At 44.3% G+C, this 15065-nt stretch overlaps 3 protein-coding genes across 3 annotated transcripts; 2 read left to right on the top strand and 1 right to left on the bottom strand.

The window, feature by feature from the left end:
- Window positions 1–384: 384 nt before the first annotated feature.
- Window positions 385–4400, top strand: LOC135235981 (TLC domain-containing protein 3A-like). Its single transcript, XM_064302090.1, has 5 exons — window positions 385–621; window positions 1891–1974; window positions 2840–3056; window positions 3295–3390; window positions 3970–4400. The coding sequence occupies exons 1-5, from the start codon at window positions 500–502 to the stop codon at window positions 4237–4239; spliced, it is 789 nt and encodes a 262-aa protein (XP_064158160.1). The 5' UTR covers window positions 385–499; the 3' UTR covers window positions 4240–4400.
- Window positions 4401–4739: 339 nt separating this feature from the next.
- gemin4 (gem (nuclear organelle) associated protein 4) lies at window positions 4740–10084 on the bottom strand. The gene is made up of 2 exons (XM_064302080.1): window positions 9736–10084; window positions 4740–8867 (listed from the first exon to the last, which is right to left on the bottom strand). Exons 1-2 carry the CDS (start codon window positions 9743–9745, stop codon window positions 5677–5679), a joined length of 3201 nt encoding a protein of 1066 aa, XP_064158150.1. The 5' UTR covers window positions 9746–10084; the 3' UTR covers window positions 4740–5676.
- Window positions 10085–10187: 103 nt separating this feature from the next.
- Window positions 10188–15002, top strand: dhrs13b.2 (dehydrogenase/reductase (SDR family) member 13b.2). Its single transcript, XM_064302088.1, has 8 exons — window positions 10188–10701; window positions 11236–11406; window positions 11493–11771; window positions 11930–12259; window positions 12432–12761; window positions 13026–13127; window positions 13550–13569; window positions 14244–15002. Exons 1-8 carry the CDS (start codon window positions 10656–10658, stop codon window positions 14256–14258), a joined length of 1293 nt encoding a protein of 430 aa, XP_064158158.1. The 5' UTR covers window positions 10188–10655; the 3' UTR covers window positions 14259–15002.
- The last annotated feature ends 63 nt before the right edge of the window (window positions 15003–15065 follow it).

Below are 15065 nucleotides of genomic sequence, written 5' to 3'. Positions count from 1 at the left end.
GTCGAGACACACATTGCAACTATCAAAATGGCTGCTTCTGCCCATATACATAGTATCTGTAACGACCTTAAAATGTTGTATTTTTATTTTTATTTGATGTAATTTAAGTACTGGATAATGTTATCGTGTATAAACGAATTTTATTTAGCCAAGTGGGCTGCACTACGTTATACTGATAGAGTCAATAATGCGTCAGATGCTATTAATGTACATGGAAAATAAATGAGAAGCATTAACTTTGCCTGCGCTGTAGGCTAGACAAGTGCACCACGCTTTAGTGTACAGCTCATTCTTAAAAAGTGAGACGTATTAACTGATGGGAGGCCTACTGTACCGTGTGTATGGGCGGGTTGCTATAATGTAGCCTACCCAAAAAGCTGGTGACGCTCACAGATCGGTGACGCTATTGTTTTTTGCACTGCACTGACTCTACACACAATCGCGCAGATAGGGTGAAATGATTGACCAGTGTCAGTATTATCATTAATGCAAATCTGCAATGCTGCGTGCGCTTTCTTGCGGTGTCCTTGCTTTTCCTGGACTATTCTGCTTTCTTAGGAAATTTATTTCCTGTACTTTCAAAACATGGACCGAAGCTGATGTTGTACTGGTTAGCGAGAGGTAAGTCAAGTGGACAATCACTAGGCCACTTAGCGATATAAACTTAAGTTTTGATAATGAGGTGGGGGTGTCAGAAATTTTCAGTGTCAGCCTTGGCTCACTGATATACGAGTAGCTCCACAAACATTAGCCAACTTAGGAAAAGCTAACCAGAACATGACTGTAAAGTAGCCTAACGAATAAGTAGGCAAACCCCGCAACGTGTGGGATCGAATAGAGGTTTTGACATAAACTGACTAGGTTAGCAAATATATTTGCTTAAATCTGCACGTCTGTCTTGGCCCACACGCGGTTGCCAAGTCAATAACACAGTAACATTTTGGGTAACATTTTCATTGAGACTGTATGGCGGTTTGAACCCCCGAGTTTGTTCAGGATACAGATTTGTTTCCAGTTAATCCAACGTCCTTAGACTTCTAGATGACTTAAGAATCATTTTATTTTAATGCTACCTGCAATCACAAAAAAAAATTGGCATGTCTGTGACAGGCTGATTTTTAAATCCTGCGCACGCCCCTGTATCTATGGCATTACGCATGTCAGACTGTTGACCTGAAGTGAACCGAAAGCGTGGCCACAGTTCACCCTTTGAAAAGCGATTAGCAATGAACAGCTGTGCAGCCAGGGGGCGGCACCAAGTCTTATTAAACAACACTGGGGATTTAATTTAAATAGCTTTCTTTAAAAAATGTCACATTTATGCATGGATATGATTTATGTTCTGGAATGGGATGATTGCTTAACAGGAATAAACAATAGCACCCTCTTTGTGCTGAGAGAACCGCAGGTACAGTATTAATCAGCATCCAATGAAAAATGGCACTAGATGCCACACATTGCATGTAGTTTAGGTTTTCCCACCTCACTGTGCAGCACTTTCAGAGAAAGCCTGTATGCAAATAACATTATTATTGTTGTTGCTGGAATTTCCAGTTCAGTTTCAGATTCTTGGTTAAGGTTGATGTTTTAATTGTGCTTGACAGGACAATGGGACAGCAAAGGAAGTGTATTAGTAGGGTGACCACATATTGAATTTCAAAAAAGAGGATGGTGTGGGCAAGCATTATGGACATAATACTAGGCTATTCGTTTGTTTATGTGTGGTAAATGGAATGAACAAAACGTAACCAGATATTTTTAGGAATTTAGAAATCCTGCCTGGATGGATATTTCAGTCCCAAAAAGAAGAAATGTCAGAAAAAAGGATGACTGCTCAGCCTAGCTTTAGAGAAGCCACTACTGTGTATTGTCTGTCTCTTTCTCCAAAAGGCTGGTGTCTACCCTCCATGCAGTTCTGGCCTCCACTGCTGGGCTTCTCATAATTAAATCTTGTAAAAATGTGATGACTGACAGGTAAGCAGTTTTGTCTAATGGGATATGACAATACAACATTGAATTAATAAAATTATATGAGAATCTCTTTGCACAGATATTATTAGCTGATGTAGATAATTCTAGAAAGGAAACCTTGAGAAGTGCAAAACACTTTGGGCTGTATTTTGAGGACAAACAACCCGATTGCTAGTGGTAGCATACCTATTGCTAGCGCTAACATAGCTGTTGCCAGTACAGAGCTATGTGATGGATGTTTGCACCAGGTTTGATGTTTACATCCCTGTTTTTGTAGCACTTGCCCTGGGTGGGTGGAGGAAGAGTTGGGCTGTTGTTCGGGGGTGTGGCTTGGTGCAAACTAATGCTGCAGTTGTTTGGAGGTGTGGCTTGGTGCAAACATGTTATGCATGTTAGGGTTGTTGCTTGGTGAGGAGTCAATGCTGCAGTGGTATATTAACAGTTTTAAAGGGTTTTGAAGATTCCACCACTGGGTGATTTAGCCTATGGTTCAAGTTTTAGCTTGTATTGCTTCATGCGTACTCATACTAACAGATTACTGTTTTCTGATACATATGCATAGTAAATGGTTATTTTCATATTATTGCAGTAATAATCCTAAAATGTCACATTTAAACTTACAAATAATGCATGGAATGTTGTTTAAATAACTTATGATTCTTTGTTAACCTATGATTCATTTTAAGTGTCTGCTTTCCTCATGAATCACTCTATACATCCATAAGGGGGACAGAATTACTGACATAGAAAAATCAGGAAGTAAAAAAAAAAGTGGAAGTAGTTCCATTCCATGCATATGAAGACATTTCTTGTAATAAGGTTTCAAGTAACCATTTTGTCTTTCTCTCTGGCTCTCTCTCGCTCTCAGACACTGGCTGTCCACTGATTTTGTGTGGTTTGGCGTACCCTACATGTCTTATGACATTTATGCCATGTACCTGTGCCATTACTATAATTGCCAGGTAAAAGGGCACGTTGAGTACAGAAACCACTCCCTCCACACAGTCAGGGCGTTCCTTCGAAAGGACTTCCTACTGGTCCTTCATCACACTGTGTTGCTGACCATCTTTTTGCCAATCACACTGGTAAGAGGGGAAAACCTCAGAAACACTGCTATCATTAATCACTAAGTTCAAAGCATTTATCTTTTCCTGTTATGATTTACCAAGCTGACTGCACACATGCAGGTCAGCTAGCCAGGCAGCGGGTTATCCTGTGAACCAAATAGCCAGTCATAGTAGTAGACCTCAATCCTTTAATCACAGCACATGTAGTGAGGTTATAAAATGTCTCACAGTCGTGTCACTTTGTCACTTTTCCCAGTTCTTCCGGAGAGATCTGGGAGACTTCTTTGTTGGATGCCTCTTCACTACAGAGTTCAGTACTCCTTTCATTTGTTTGGGGCAGATCCTAATCCAGGTAAGATCAGTCTCACATCTGCACAAAGTGACAGCCACAGTCCCTACACATGCTTGTGATTATATTTTGTAAGAGTGGGGCTCTTTTCTGAATTTACTTTCTTGAAAGACTGTAATGTACCCGTCTTAAAATTTGTATGTGACCTTTTCCTTTAACCAAAATAATGTTACAATCTGGACCATGAGCAACAACCTGGTTTGTACATATGGTGTTTTTATTCTGAATTTGTAGGTCTTTGCCACTGTACACATTTGTCTCAGTCTATGCCAGTTTTACTGTCTTCAACCTCAAGGAAAAAATGAATATATGAATTTATTGTTAAGTGAACACAGGAAAATGTGCAACATTGCTTAAGAACATTTTTTGTTCCTCTCAAACGTATTGCAAGATAGCTTGGTTGTAACTTAATTTAGGTATCAATAATTTGGTATGCAGATATTTTTAGGAATTGTTTTACAGGTGTCCTGTGAGTAACATTATGTAGGCTGAAAATATTTATTTACATACTGTATTAAGTGTAAAATTTATCTTTATCTTTTGTAGTATTTATCAGATTTTTCTTGTCTTGCTCCACACCAGCTGGGGTTGCAGGCCAGCTGGCTGCACAGAGTAAATGGTGTGATGGCGCTGCTCAGCTTCTTCACGTGCCGCGTCGCGCTCTTCCCCTACATGTACTGGGCGTACGGGCGACACGCTGGCATCCCCTTCCACAGCGTGCCCTTCCACCTGCCCCTGTGCTGTAACCTTGGAAATCTCTGCATCCTGGCGCCACAGCTGTACTGGTTCACGCTGCTGTGTCGAAAGGCTCGTCGCCTCTATCTGCGACAGGCCAAACCGAAAAGTAGCTAGAGCAAGAAGACCCCTCCAACTGTGCCGTTATACTGCCGGGATTTATTGAGCAGAATTGTAACCCCACCCCCCTTCACAACCAAGTGTCCAAGCGGTGACTACTAAACCAAAGAAATCAGAACGCTCACCTCAAACTTAGTTATATTAAATAGACGCTCGAGGCCAGGTTTTGAGACCCCATTTATTCGTGCAGTAATATTTTATTTGGAGGAGTTTTCTCCTTCTGCCCTCCTCTTCTTTTGCATCATTCAGTCAGACTCCCAGCGACTGAACGTCTGTGTCTCAGGTGTGTATTACTGCTGTAGCTGTGATTGGAATCCATTGCCAGACATGCACAATGGACTGAAAACATGGAGGGGGGTAGAACAGAGTCTGCATAACAATCTAGTCTGTAAAATAAATTCATATAGAAAATGTGTTGTCAATTCAATATATGATTAGCAAAATAAAAATGCAACACATTGGTCTCTCCTGCACATAAACACTATCAATGGAAACAATTTCAGAAACACGTTTTATTTAAGCCAACTGTGTTAGTTAAAAAGCTCCATAAACAAAGTAAAAAATGCATGAATGAAACAGCCTGGAGGCATTCACTGAGATGGGTGCTCCTAGATTTCTTTATCTCCGAAAAACTGGTAATACACAATTTAAGCAAGACCAACAAGATGCATCAGCAAATGAAATAATCAAGTGCAGGGAAGGTTTTGTGAATTTCAGCTTTCCATTTGGCTGTTTACATTTTTAATAACTGGTCTAAATGTGCAAAGTCAATTCTATGAAAGCACAAGCATAGGACTTCAAAGTCCACAAACTAATTTTATATGCATAGAATCAATTTTACTGACAAGCTTACACGAATGAACGTGTAGGCACAGTCACTCTAAGACATCAGCCCACCACCCCCTCTCAGTGCATTTAGATAAGAAAGTGCCTGTCCTTTGAATCTCAGCTTGGAGACTGCTCGTAGTGCTGGAAATGAGTGATTACTGGTGTGTTTTGGCAGAAAGAACCTATGGGTGGTGCCGAGGGGGGGTTATTTTAAAAATTAGCTGAGATATATAGGGGGAAAGGGCTGAGTGTGCTAGTGACTAAATCCTTGCCTCAGTAAAAGTGGAGTTATGCACAGATGCCTGAAGAAATTAAAATAATCAAACTAATTATGTCATGATGAGAGTCTTACAATTTGGTCAAATGGACATGTTTAAATAGAGCTGTAAAGCTGGTGCCTCAGATCCTGAATACATGCACTGCAAACAGTCCAAATGAAAAACAAAACCATATTTTTTTTTCATTTGACAAATGTACACTGTCTTTTTTAACCAGTGGTTAGACAACCAAAAACATCGTATAAGGAGAAAAGGGCTGGAATTCAATTTCATGTAAATATTATATGGGTAAAAAAAGGTCTATCAGAATGTTCTGTTGGAATACATTTCACAGCTGGGCAATCTTTTGATGCAGGGCAGACCTCATCTCAGCACTCTCCAGGTTGTCTGTGAGGGTGGTGAGGAAGTGTCTCGTGTTTTTACGGTTCAGGCCGGAGCTGCTGGTGGGATATGCGGCCATCATGGACTGGTACAGAGTCAGAATCTCTAGAGCACACAGGAAGAGAGGCTCGGTACCCCCCGGGAGCATCACCAGCACATGCAGCACATGGCAGAAGAGCTGGGTCAGAACAAACAGGCCTTCCTGCCCCACGCATGGGCCTCTGGGAAGAGCAGGGGGCGGGACGGGCAGCTTCCCCTTGACGGACGCCACTGTCTCCCGGACGGCGCTGGCGTAGAGCTGGCCCACGTGCGCCCAGCCCCTGGCCGGCAGCCAGTTGGCGCAGCTAGCCCCACAGAGCAGCTGGAACATGCGCAGCAGCAGCACAGACAGGCGAAGCTCGCAGGCGAAGGATCGAAGGTCAAGCAGCGGCAGGAATTCCACGTATTCCAGGGAGTACGGCACATACAGCCGCCCCGACTCCAGCAGCTCTCCCAGCACCCCCAGCAGCGTCCGCCACTCCTCCGCGGTGCACCAGGGCAGGGTCTCTGTCACCGCCACCAGGAGGCCTTTGCCGAACATGGTGACCTGGTCCGGACAGTTCTGGTCCAGAGCCAAGCTGCTCAACATGGTCTCGCGTAGGCCAGGCATACAGCAACACTCCACCCAGGCCAGCAGTCCCGTGCCCTGTCCGTACTGGGGCAGCTCCAGCCCAGACCACTCCCGGTCTGACAGCTCACACACGGCAAACAAGGAACACGGAACTTCGTTCTTAAAGTGTCCTCCAAAAATCGATTTCAGATTAAAGTAAACAGTCCAATCGAGCCCTTCCAGTTTACTGTGGAGCCAGAAGACTGCTCTAGACCAGACACCAGGAGCTGCAGCTACCTCCCTGCCAACCACCCCGTCAATCACCTTCAGAGCACCAATGAGCATCTCCTTTGACTCCATGGACACGCAACGGCTGCCCTCCGCTGGCTCCTCCCAACATGCGTAGCTGTCGTTCAGGAGCTGACAGAGAGCAACAAGGAGGGGGAAAGGGCTGCAGCTCATCAGCCAATGAGCAGAGCCAATGCAGTCTTCCTGCTTCAGGGCAGAGAGAAGCACCTGCAGACATAGTTCCAAGCTACAGGACTGAGGGGAAGAAGCTGAAAGGTAAGGCAGAACAAAGGCGTGAACCACATTCTCAGGGGGTAACACACTTGGCCTTTCCTCTTTTGTCTCAGTCACAACATTCAACTGCATTAAGGTGGCAAGGAAGTTAAGGAACTGCCCCTCTTCTCGAGGTGTAGCCAGCTTGCCCTGAACAGCTTCCTGTAGACAGGAGCACAGCAGCTCCCCCCGAACCAGGTTCTGCCCCTCCACACCAGAGTGCTGGGGATAAATTAATCCAGGAAGCTGCTGGAGAACTTTGGCCAGGAGAGTTTCGGCTCCCAGGTTCATCACGGCCATATGACAGCATCTGATCAGGGTGGCTTGGGGATCCTGGAGAGCAACCCGGGCCACAGCAGATACCGCAAGGCCCAAGTCGGACTCAGCCTTGCTCTGAATAAGACTGTTGAAGGATAAGTTGAGCTCCTCACTGAAGCCCTCAGAGACGGCGAGGGGCAGAGACCCGTTCAGCCCGCTCTTTCCCCAGGAACCAAGTACTGCAGCCAGGGCCTCATTCTTGCCTTGTGGTGGAAGGCCAGAGAAAATATCCAAAATTATTTCCTTTAACATTTTACACTGCACAATATCTGTGCTAGTTTGGCAGTTGGCCACAAGGATGGAGACTAATTTCAGCAGCAGGTCTTTGTGCAGAAAGGCATCTTTATTTCTCTTCAGGCAGCCAATCCACTCGTTGCTACTTAAAGCCCAGTTTACTTCAGAGGCAAATAAATGAGCGATATCTTGGTATCTCTCAAGACGCTGATCAATGATTGCTACAGCAACACGGACCATGTCCACAGAGTTACACTGCAGATCAGGGACGGAAAGTGACTCCGCAAGGTTCCTCAAAGTACAACTCAGCTCATCTACATCCCGCCTCTCTGCTTCAGTCAGAGCCTCATATGCTGTGCGTTCGTCCAATGCCTTGATCATTCGATGCAGACTCCCAGTAAGACAGAGGGCCTTTTTATGGGGACCTTCACTTTCTGGTATCTTCAGCAGCCCCTCCTCCCCCCAGGCCCTACAAATGGTCAACAAGGTACGCACAGCATCCATCAAAGTCATTCCACATGGCCTGAACTGTGGCGGTCTGTGTGTGGCGGCAAGTTCTCGCTGTTCCTCCTTGATGATCTCCATCAGGTCACAACCCTCCATGCTGGCTTGTCTTTCTATTATACATACTGCCCTTGAAAGGCTTTGAAGATACAGCTTGGGGCTGATGTTTACCGCATGGTCGAGCAAGAATGATGTGTACAAAGTGTCCAGGGAGATGGAGAGGGCAAAAGGACACATGTCAGAGGACATGTGCCCTCTCATTTCCTCAATTGCACTGAAAAGAATGGATTGCACACAGGAGAAGGTCAAAGCTTGGTTTGGACCAGGCTCGACACGCTGGGAGGTCTGGTATGAGAGCTGAGTGCAGGGCGTAGTGTAATGGCTGCACTGGGATGCAAAGACCTGATCCAGGGCTTGCTCCTGCCTGCCACTGGCCTTCCACAGGTCCCACCACACTTCCAAGAGGAGCTGGGTATCCTCCTTTGTGCTTTCAGCCATGATGTGCTTAACTAGCTTTGCTAGCTCTGAGCACAGGCCTGCCGGTGGGAAACACAGCAGCAAATCTACGTAAACTTTGAAGAAGCCCATTGACTTGATCAACTCGTACAGCACTACACGGTTGACCTGGGGGAGGGCGTTCTGCACGGAGAAAAAAGGGTTCTCTTTCCAAGCAGAGTCAATGTCCTTTCCTTCTTCCATTTCCAACAGCTTGCCCCACAGGATGCAGACAATCCTCTTTCTCCAGAGGACTTGGTCTTGGCTGCCCCCACAACCATCTCCGCAGATGCTAATGACGGCCTGGCGGACGGGGTGACCCACTCTTCCCCACTCCTCCTTTCTGAGGTCAGACAGCTTCCCAGCATTGCAGAGCTTCTCTGCCAGAAGAAACCCTCCCTGGAGTATTGCTGTCTTCTCACAGCTCAGCCACGACTCTGAAATAACAAGCACAGTGAGCTGTGGAAAACCATTTGCTAAATTATGATTAAAGCTACATTGGTTTTAAACAAAATCAGTGAACCCGACGAGTCTTAACCATCACAACTGAGAACTTTGGGAACACAACTTAACAACACGACCACAATACATGAAATAAAATTATAGTAATTGTCAGAACAGATTTGTTATTCACATTTTATTTTCAGCCAGTCTGTATATTTCACATCCATGTAATGTGTCCCTGTCACACAAGTCAAATAATTCACATGCAGGTTTATAATCCTTGTTCTCCAAGCAAGTGGAATTAAATGTATTTCTCCATTATTCATTCTGCCACTGAAAAATGCAAAAGTTCCCTTCAGTAACTAATCTGCTGCTTTATACAGGACATTTTTATACTAGAATAAAGTCAACTTGAATGCATGATGACGTATGAAACTTCCACAACAAGTCAATGTGATTTCCATTCAAAACACAATGTGCTACTTGCTCTGCTTTATGAGTAGTTCCAGTCGACAGGAAATATCCCCCCCTCCCCCCCCAGAACGGACTCAAATCTGTAACTCTGCATCCTTCATTTAAAAGGACGAATGATGAGAGAATCCCGCGACATCTTGTATCGTTTCAAACATAGACATTATGTCTATGGTTTCAAAGATCCTTTAAACAACAAAAAAGGCGATTGCAAACTACATTTGTGCTTAACGTGATGTCATACCAACGTCACCTCTCAGCCAAAATCTATTTTTTACTGCAGTGTCTTTATTGCAGCAGACTGTATAGGAACGGAATCCATGCAAGAAGTGAGGTTTACAATGTCTTATTAATCTGTTGAGAAGAGAAGAGACAAAATGTTCGGCTTACCCGATTCCATACTTAGGATGAAACTTGAAGATTTCTTATTCCAGACAGCGCTAGTTCTCGCTGAACAGTAAAATGTTACAAATACTGAACAACTAAGAACAAAACAAACCACCTGATACAGTCAGCAAATCGGCACCTGGCCAAGTTCCAACCTAACGTTACATTTTGTTTACTAGCAACCTGACTTTATTAATCCCCTAGGTGATGGATAACTGGTTCCTGTGCTTAAATGTCTAACATATATAGTTGACCAACTCTAGTTGCCGTACACAACCATGTGCTCTCCCTTTTCAGATTTGCAGCCAGCAGCTTGCCCTGACGCCCTTTGCACTTTCCAAACAAGCCGACGTGTCTGCTTTTTTCCCCCCAAGAACTACATACACATGAAACACGGCTCAGGTTTTTACATAGCGCCCCTTAGTGGGGATAGTGGAATATAATGTGCACTGGTATTTAGAGGTTATGGTGCAGTTATTGAATACATGTCGGCTCATATTTAGAGAATATAGTATAGTTATAACATTTCACCATTTAGCTAACAGTTTATTGCTAAGTTAATGTTGGTTCAGCTTTATACTTGGACTATCTGTTAGATAGATATAAAAACATAGAAATAAACTTGTACATGGCATTAGTTAAGCTAACATTTTTGTTCAAATGAATGTACCACAAACAGATTAAATAACCAGCTACTTAGCATAACACAGACTTGTGCGATCACAGCTAATCCTGGTTATGATTTTGGACCAATCAGAAAGCGTGTCATGGATCTTTCGAAACTACTTTAGCTTAAAAAAACTAAATGATCCAACAGCGTCAAGTTACTTCAGAAATGAAAGTGAAAGCACTAGCTAGCTATTTGCCTGAAATGGCGGTTGGAGTGATATGATTTAGCTATATGAGGACGGTCCTGAAGGAACATGATGTTGAGCTTTATAGTTCTTCTCAGTACATTTATTTATTCAGGTTGGTATCTCATCTGCTTCCTCCAAAAATATTTTCTGCTTTAAAAGGTTAGCGAGATGCATAGTTCATTTCTGTCACAGGGAGCATGACTCGATGACTGTAATCGTCGGTCTTTCTAGCTATGCAGGTGCCTTATGTTGAAAACGTCGTCTTGCAAACGAGTATTCTGAACAAATTTTCTACATATTTAGATGATGTTTAAGCCTAGTTGTTGCACCGATACCCGGAAGTATAGTATGGTCATAGTCAGATGACAAGGCACCTAAAGTTAAATGTAGAAGTTACTAAACGTAATAACCAACTTTATGTATGTATGATGACAGAATTTTGTTTACAGCAGGAATTTTGCCCACAAATGAAATACTTCTCTCGAGCTCTGCTTTGAATTATCTACTTATATAACAATAAAGAAAGCACTGGTCTACTAAACATATATGCAGTAACACAAGAGCTGCTTTGACTAGCACTCCATTTTTCTAAACTAGTGGACCTGCTGCACTGATTGTCATTTGTATTGTGTGGTGTCCTGTGCAGTGCTTCTGCAGGAGGTGAGCTGGCTTCCCTGTGAGCTGGTGGAGGAGCAAGTCCAGATGGATGTGAATGGACACATGGAAACTCAGTACCGTCATAGAAATGCAGTGCTGCAGTTTGGACAGCCGGGAGACCACGCTATGAATCCAGACTCTATCACCTTCTTTGTCTCAGGTGAGTACACAACTGGTGCCATTCAGACGTGGGCACACTGCAGCTTTGATGGGAGAAACAGTGTTTTATGTCACTGTCTCCTCCAGGCACTGGGAAAAAGCTGGACATCAGGAGGTATGTTGATCTGGGAGTGGAACCGCTGCAGTGTGAGATTCGCAGGTACAGCACAGGTGGGATCCAGGTGCTCTGGCCAGGTCGTGGGGCACAAGAACAGGACATCTGGTTCACATGCACCCTGCACCACAGTGGGGGTCACTTCGTCCTCACCACCTTTTTAAGACACACCCCTCCCACGCCTACCAATGCCCAGGAGGACCACACAAAGATGCATCCCATCGGGGACAAAGACTCTTTAGTCACTACAGGTACTGCTAATAGGAACAGACACACAGGAAGTCAATCAAAGACTGAAACACTAGTCCATACACAAAGATGACTGAACTCTACCATCATTAATTTACTGAATCATTGTTTTACTGTGCATTCTCTCCTTCATGCCTTGTCTCCCTCCCCCACCCTGCAGTGGGGATGCTGGTTCTCACCCAGACCCCCTCAGTAGAAGTGGGTCTGTTGAGGGAGCAGATTCTGCACTGCCAGTTTGTAGTGGATCACGCGCGGCCGGAGCTGGTGCTGGAGTGGACTCTGCGGCGCAGGGGGGAGCGTTCCAAACTCTTCCACTACAGCAGCAAGTCGGGCCAGAGCGAGGGAAGCGGCGTCTCCCTTAGCGCCATCGCCAAGGGCGACGGTTCTCTGCGACTTCCCGCCGTCTCTCTGGCCAGCGAGGGAACGTACACCTGCTCGGTCTACGTGCCCCCGCTTTACGCAACGCACGACGTGGTCCTGCAAATCGTGGGTGAGGCTGCTGTATGGGTGGGGGCACATACAGTATGTAATGGCGGGAGAGACAGAGAAGACGAATGGAGCCACAGTTTGTTATGAGAGGTACAGGCACTTATATTTGGCTGCTACTGTTCTGTTCCTGACAGCGCCTGTGTCTGTCCGTCTGTCTTTGTGTTTGGCTGCAGAGAGTCCGCAGGTGTCTCTGAACGTGGGGGCGTCCCTGACGCTTCAGGAGGGGCAAGAGCAGAAGGTGGTGTGTGAGGCGCAGGGGTACTACCCCCTGGACGTGCAGCTGGAGTGGCTGAAGGAGCAGAGGGGCGGGAGCCGCCTGCCGGAGGTGCTGAAAAACGTGCTTTTCTCCAGCCATCGGCACCACAATGATGGCACCTACTCTCTCTCCATCTTCTTCCTGCTGCACCCCACCCCCATGGACTCAGGGTGCACCTACACCTGCAGAGTGTCGCACCGCTCCTTACGTGTGCCCATCCGCAAGAGCTTCACCCTGACTGTCACAGGTGAATCCCCCCCCCCCCCACACACACACACACACACACACACAGAGCACCCTCACCGTGATGTCACAGGTGATTCCCACTCACAAGCACACACACGTAGTTACACAGACATAATTCTTTTAATTTAAAAATCAGTTTTGAAGGTATTTACCTTTTCTTGCATGCTCATCTGCTTAAAATGGAGCACTTCTACACAGGACAGTGTTTCATATAAAACCCCACTGCATCTGATGTCATAAAATCAAACCGATGTTGTTGTTTCAGAGACTGCTGACTGGGGCTCAGTGCTGTTGGGAGTTGTGGGCATTGGGTTTGCAGCAGTTATGCTGGCCTTTCTGCTGTGGATGCTTCACTACCTCCATACAGGCAAGTTAATCTAAAATTCTTTTATAGGACCATTAAAAGGAAAAGGATGTCTGTACTACATTTCATGTCATTCTGACAAACTGATGAAAAATTAAAATGGCATTTTAGGTTATTATTATATTATAAGCCTGCAGATCAATATGTGTGGCTTGTTGCTTGCATCTGTTCTGCAGGCATTTACAATCTATAGCTATTCTTTGTATATTTGAACACCATTATTTACTGTGTTGCAGGTTATCATGAGATGTATGCAATGTATAATGTATTCTTTAGATCTTTGCAAGTGCTTCTGGAAAGGTGTCTGGCTAATGAATAAATATAAACAAATTAAATGACTCATGGTATCTCACTGTAGCAGGCACACATGCTCTGCTGTTAATTGTTTGTTGCTGAGAACAGTATTTTTAATTTCTCCCATACAGCAAAACAAGAGGCAAAGAAGGTACGTAAAATTAGCTTAATTTATTTATCATCCATGAAAATGTTGCTGTCACTGTTTGTTATCGTCAGATTGGTTTTCCTATGGCATGCACTAAATTCAGAACGACTGTAACAGTTTCATCCTTGCTCATTGGCTGAGGTTTGAGGGATAGCCTGATCTCGGCGAAGTCCAGGTGGTACAATACATCTGTTCGCTTCCTAATGACCAGCTTAACCACGATCATAGAGATATTCAGTAACAGCTCTTTTTTGACACACTTCTCCTGGCCTGTTCCTTCCTGGAGTTGTTTTGGAAGCTCCTTAGCTAGTCTTTATGGTTAAATATCTGAATTTCACACATGACTTAGGGACCTTACAGAAATGGGGACATTTCATGTATTTTTCTCAAGTCATGCAACATTGAAACTGCTGCACAGAGGCAATTGAACTAATTTTCTGATTTTGATTCTAATTATTTTCACTTGAACTACTTCAGAATTTCCATGCCAAAGGGTGTGAATCTGTATGCAGTTAAGGAACCTTGTTTGATTATTGTTTTGTCACTATCTATCAATTCCTATTTAAAAATGTATTCATGGTTTCAAGCTGTGGGACAAAATCATGGAAAAACTGTGGTCTGAACTCACTGTGTGTGTGTGTGTGTGTGTGTGTGTATTCGTGGTCTCCCCTGTGCAGAGGAAGCCGTACTGAGACACCATGTCTGGAGAAGAGCGTCTTTTCCCTGGCCTCCTGTATCAGCCTGTTCTTCGGGTTACAGTAACAGTTAACATGGAGAGTCCAGCAGAGGACAGAGGGGCCTGGAAACCCTCGGGACACTATTGTAGTGGAGGAATTTCTAGATGGTGCAATCAGCAAAATAAGTGCCTTTCTAAAGCCATGGAATGAGGGTGTGATAGTGATGTAGAATGTATTTTATTTAAGAAGTCAATTTTGAGTGTTTCCTTGTCAACAGTGCTTGATTCCTGACACATGTTCTACTTGAGCAGTCTTACGTGGCAGGACATGATCAGTTAAGAAAATGATTACATTTGAGTGTACGATAAAATAATAAATGTTGAAGTCTTTTTGTCAGGCTACGATTTAAAATTTTCTGGGTTTTGTTTTGTCTTATTTCTGTTCACTGCTCACTTCTATACAGTTAATATGTTCTGATTTGTGCATGATTGAAAGGGCTGCATTTTTTTTGCAAGCTGTCTGCTCATCGTGTCTGAAAGATTGGCAAGGGCAAGGTAGGGTATAAGGGCCTTTTCACACCTAGTTTGTCAGGTAATTTGAGTTGAATACAAGTGCAGATTGCTTTGTTTGTAGCTGTATGTTAAAGTTCTGATGATGAAATAATTATACTTGGGTGGACATATGGTTTACTATATTTGCACTGTTCTAGAAGGCTTTCATTTGTGATGTGCGAATAAAATAATTCTGACATTGAGAAAAGTTGTGTTATGTATGAGGTTTTAAAGGGTCCTTTTTACCACGTCAGGTCTCCTGCCCAGTGCA

Source organism: Anguilla rostrata, chromosome 12 (assembly GCF_018555375.3).
Source record: "Anguilla rostrata isolate EN2019 chromosome 12, ASM1855537v3, whole genome shotgun sequence".
In the NCBI taxonomy this organism is placed as follows: domain Eukaryota; kingdom Metazoa; phylum Chordata; class Actinopteri; order Anguilliformes; family Anguillidae; genus Anguilla; species Anguilla rostrata.
This window is presented reverse-complemented; position numbering and strand designations above follow the sequence as displayed.

Excerpts from the sequence above, each read along its gene's own strand:
- LOC135235981 (XM_064302090.1), top strand. The coding sequence starts at position 500 with ATGCTGCGTGCGCTTTCTTGCGGTGTCCTTGCTTTTCCTGGACTATTC. Across the intron at positions 622-1,890 it reads GTTGTACTGGTTAGCGAGAG|GCTGGTGTCTACCCTCCATG; the intron begins GTAAGTCAAGTG and ends TTTCTCCAAAAG. Across the intron at positions 3,391-3,969 it reads TGGGGCAGATCCTAATCCAG|CTGGGGTTGCAGGCCAGCTG; the intron begins GTAAGATCAGTC and ends GCTCCACACCAG.
- dhrs13b.2 (XM_064302088.1), top strand. The coding sequence starts at position 10,656 with ATGATGTTGAGCTTTATAGTTCTTCTCAGTACATTTATTTATTCAG. Across the intron at positions 10,702-11,235 it reads CAGTACATTTATTTATTCAG|TGCTTCTGCAGGAGGTGAGC; the intron begins GTTGGTATCTCA and ends TGTCCTGTGCAG. Across the intron at positions 13,128-13,549 it reads GCTTCACTACCTCCATACAG|CAAAACAAGAGGCAAAGAAG; the intron begins GCAAGTTAATCT and ends TCTCCCATACAG.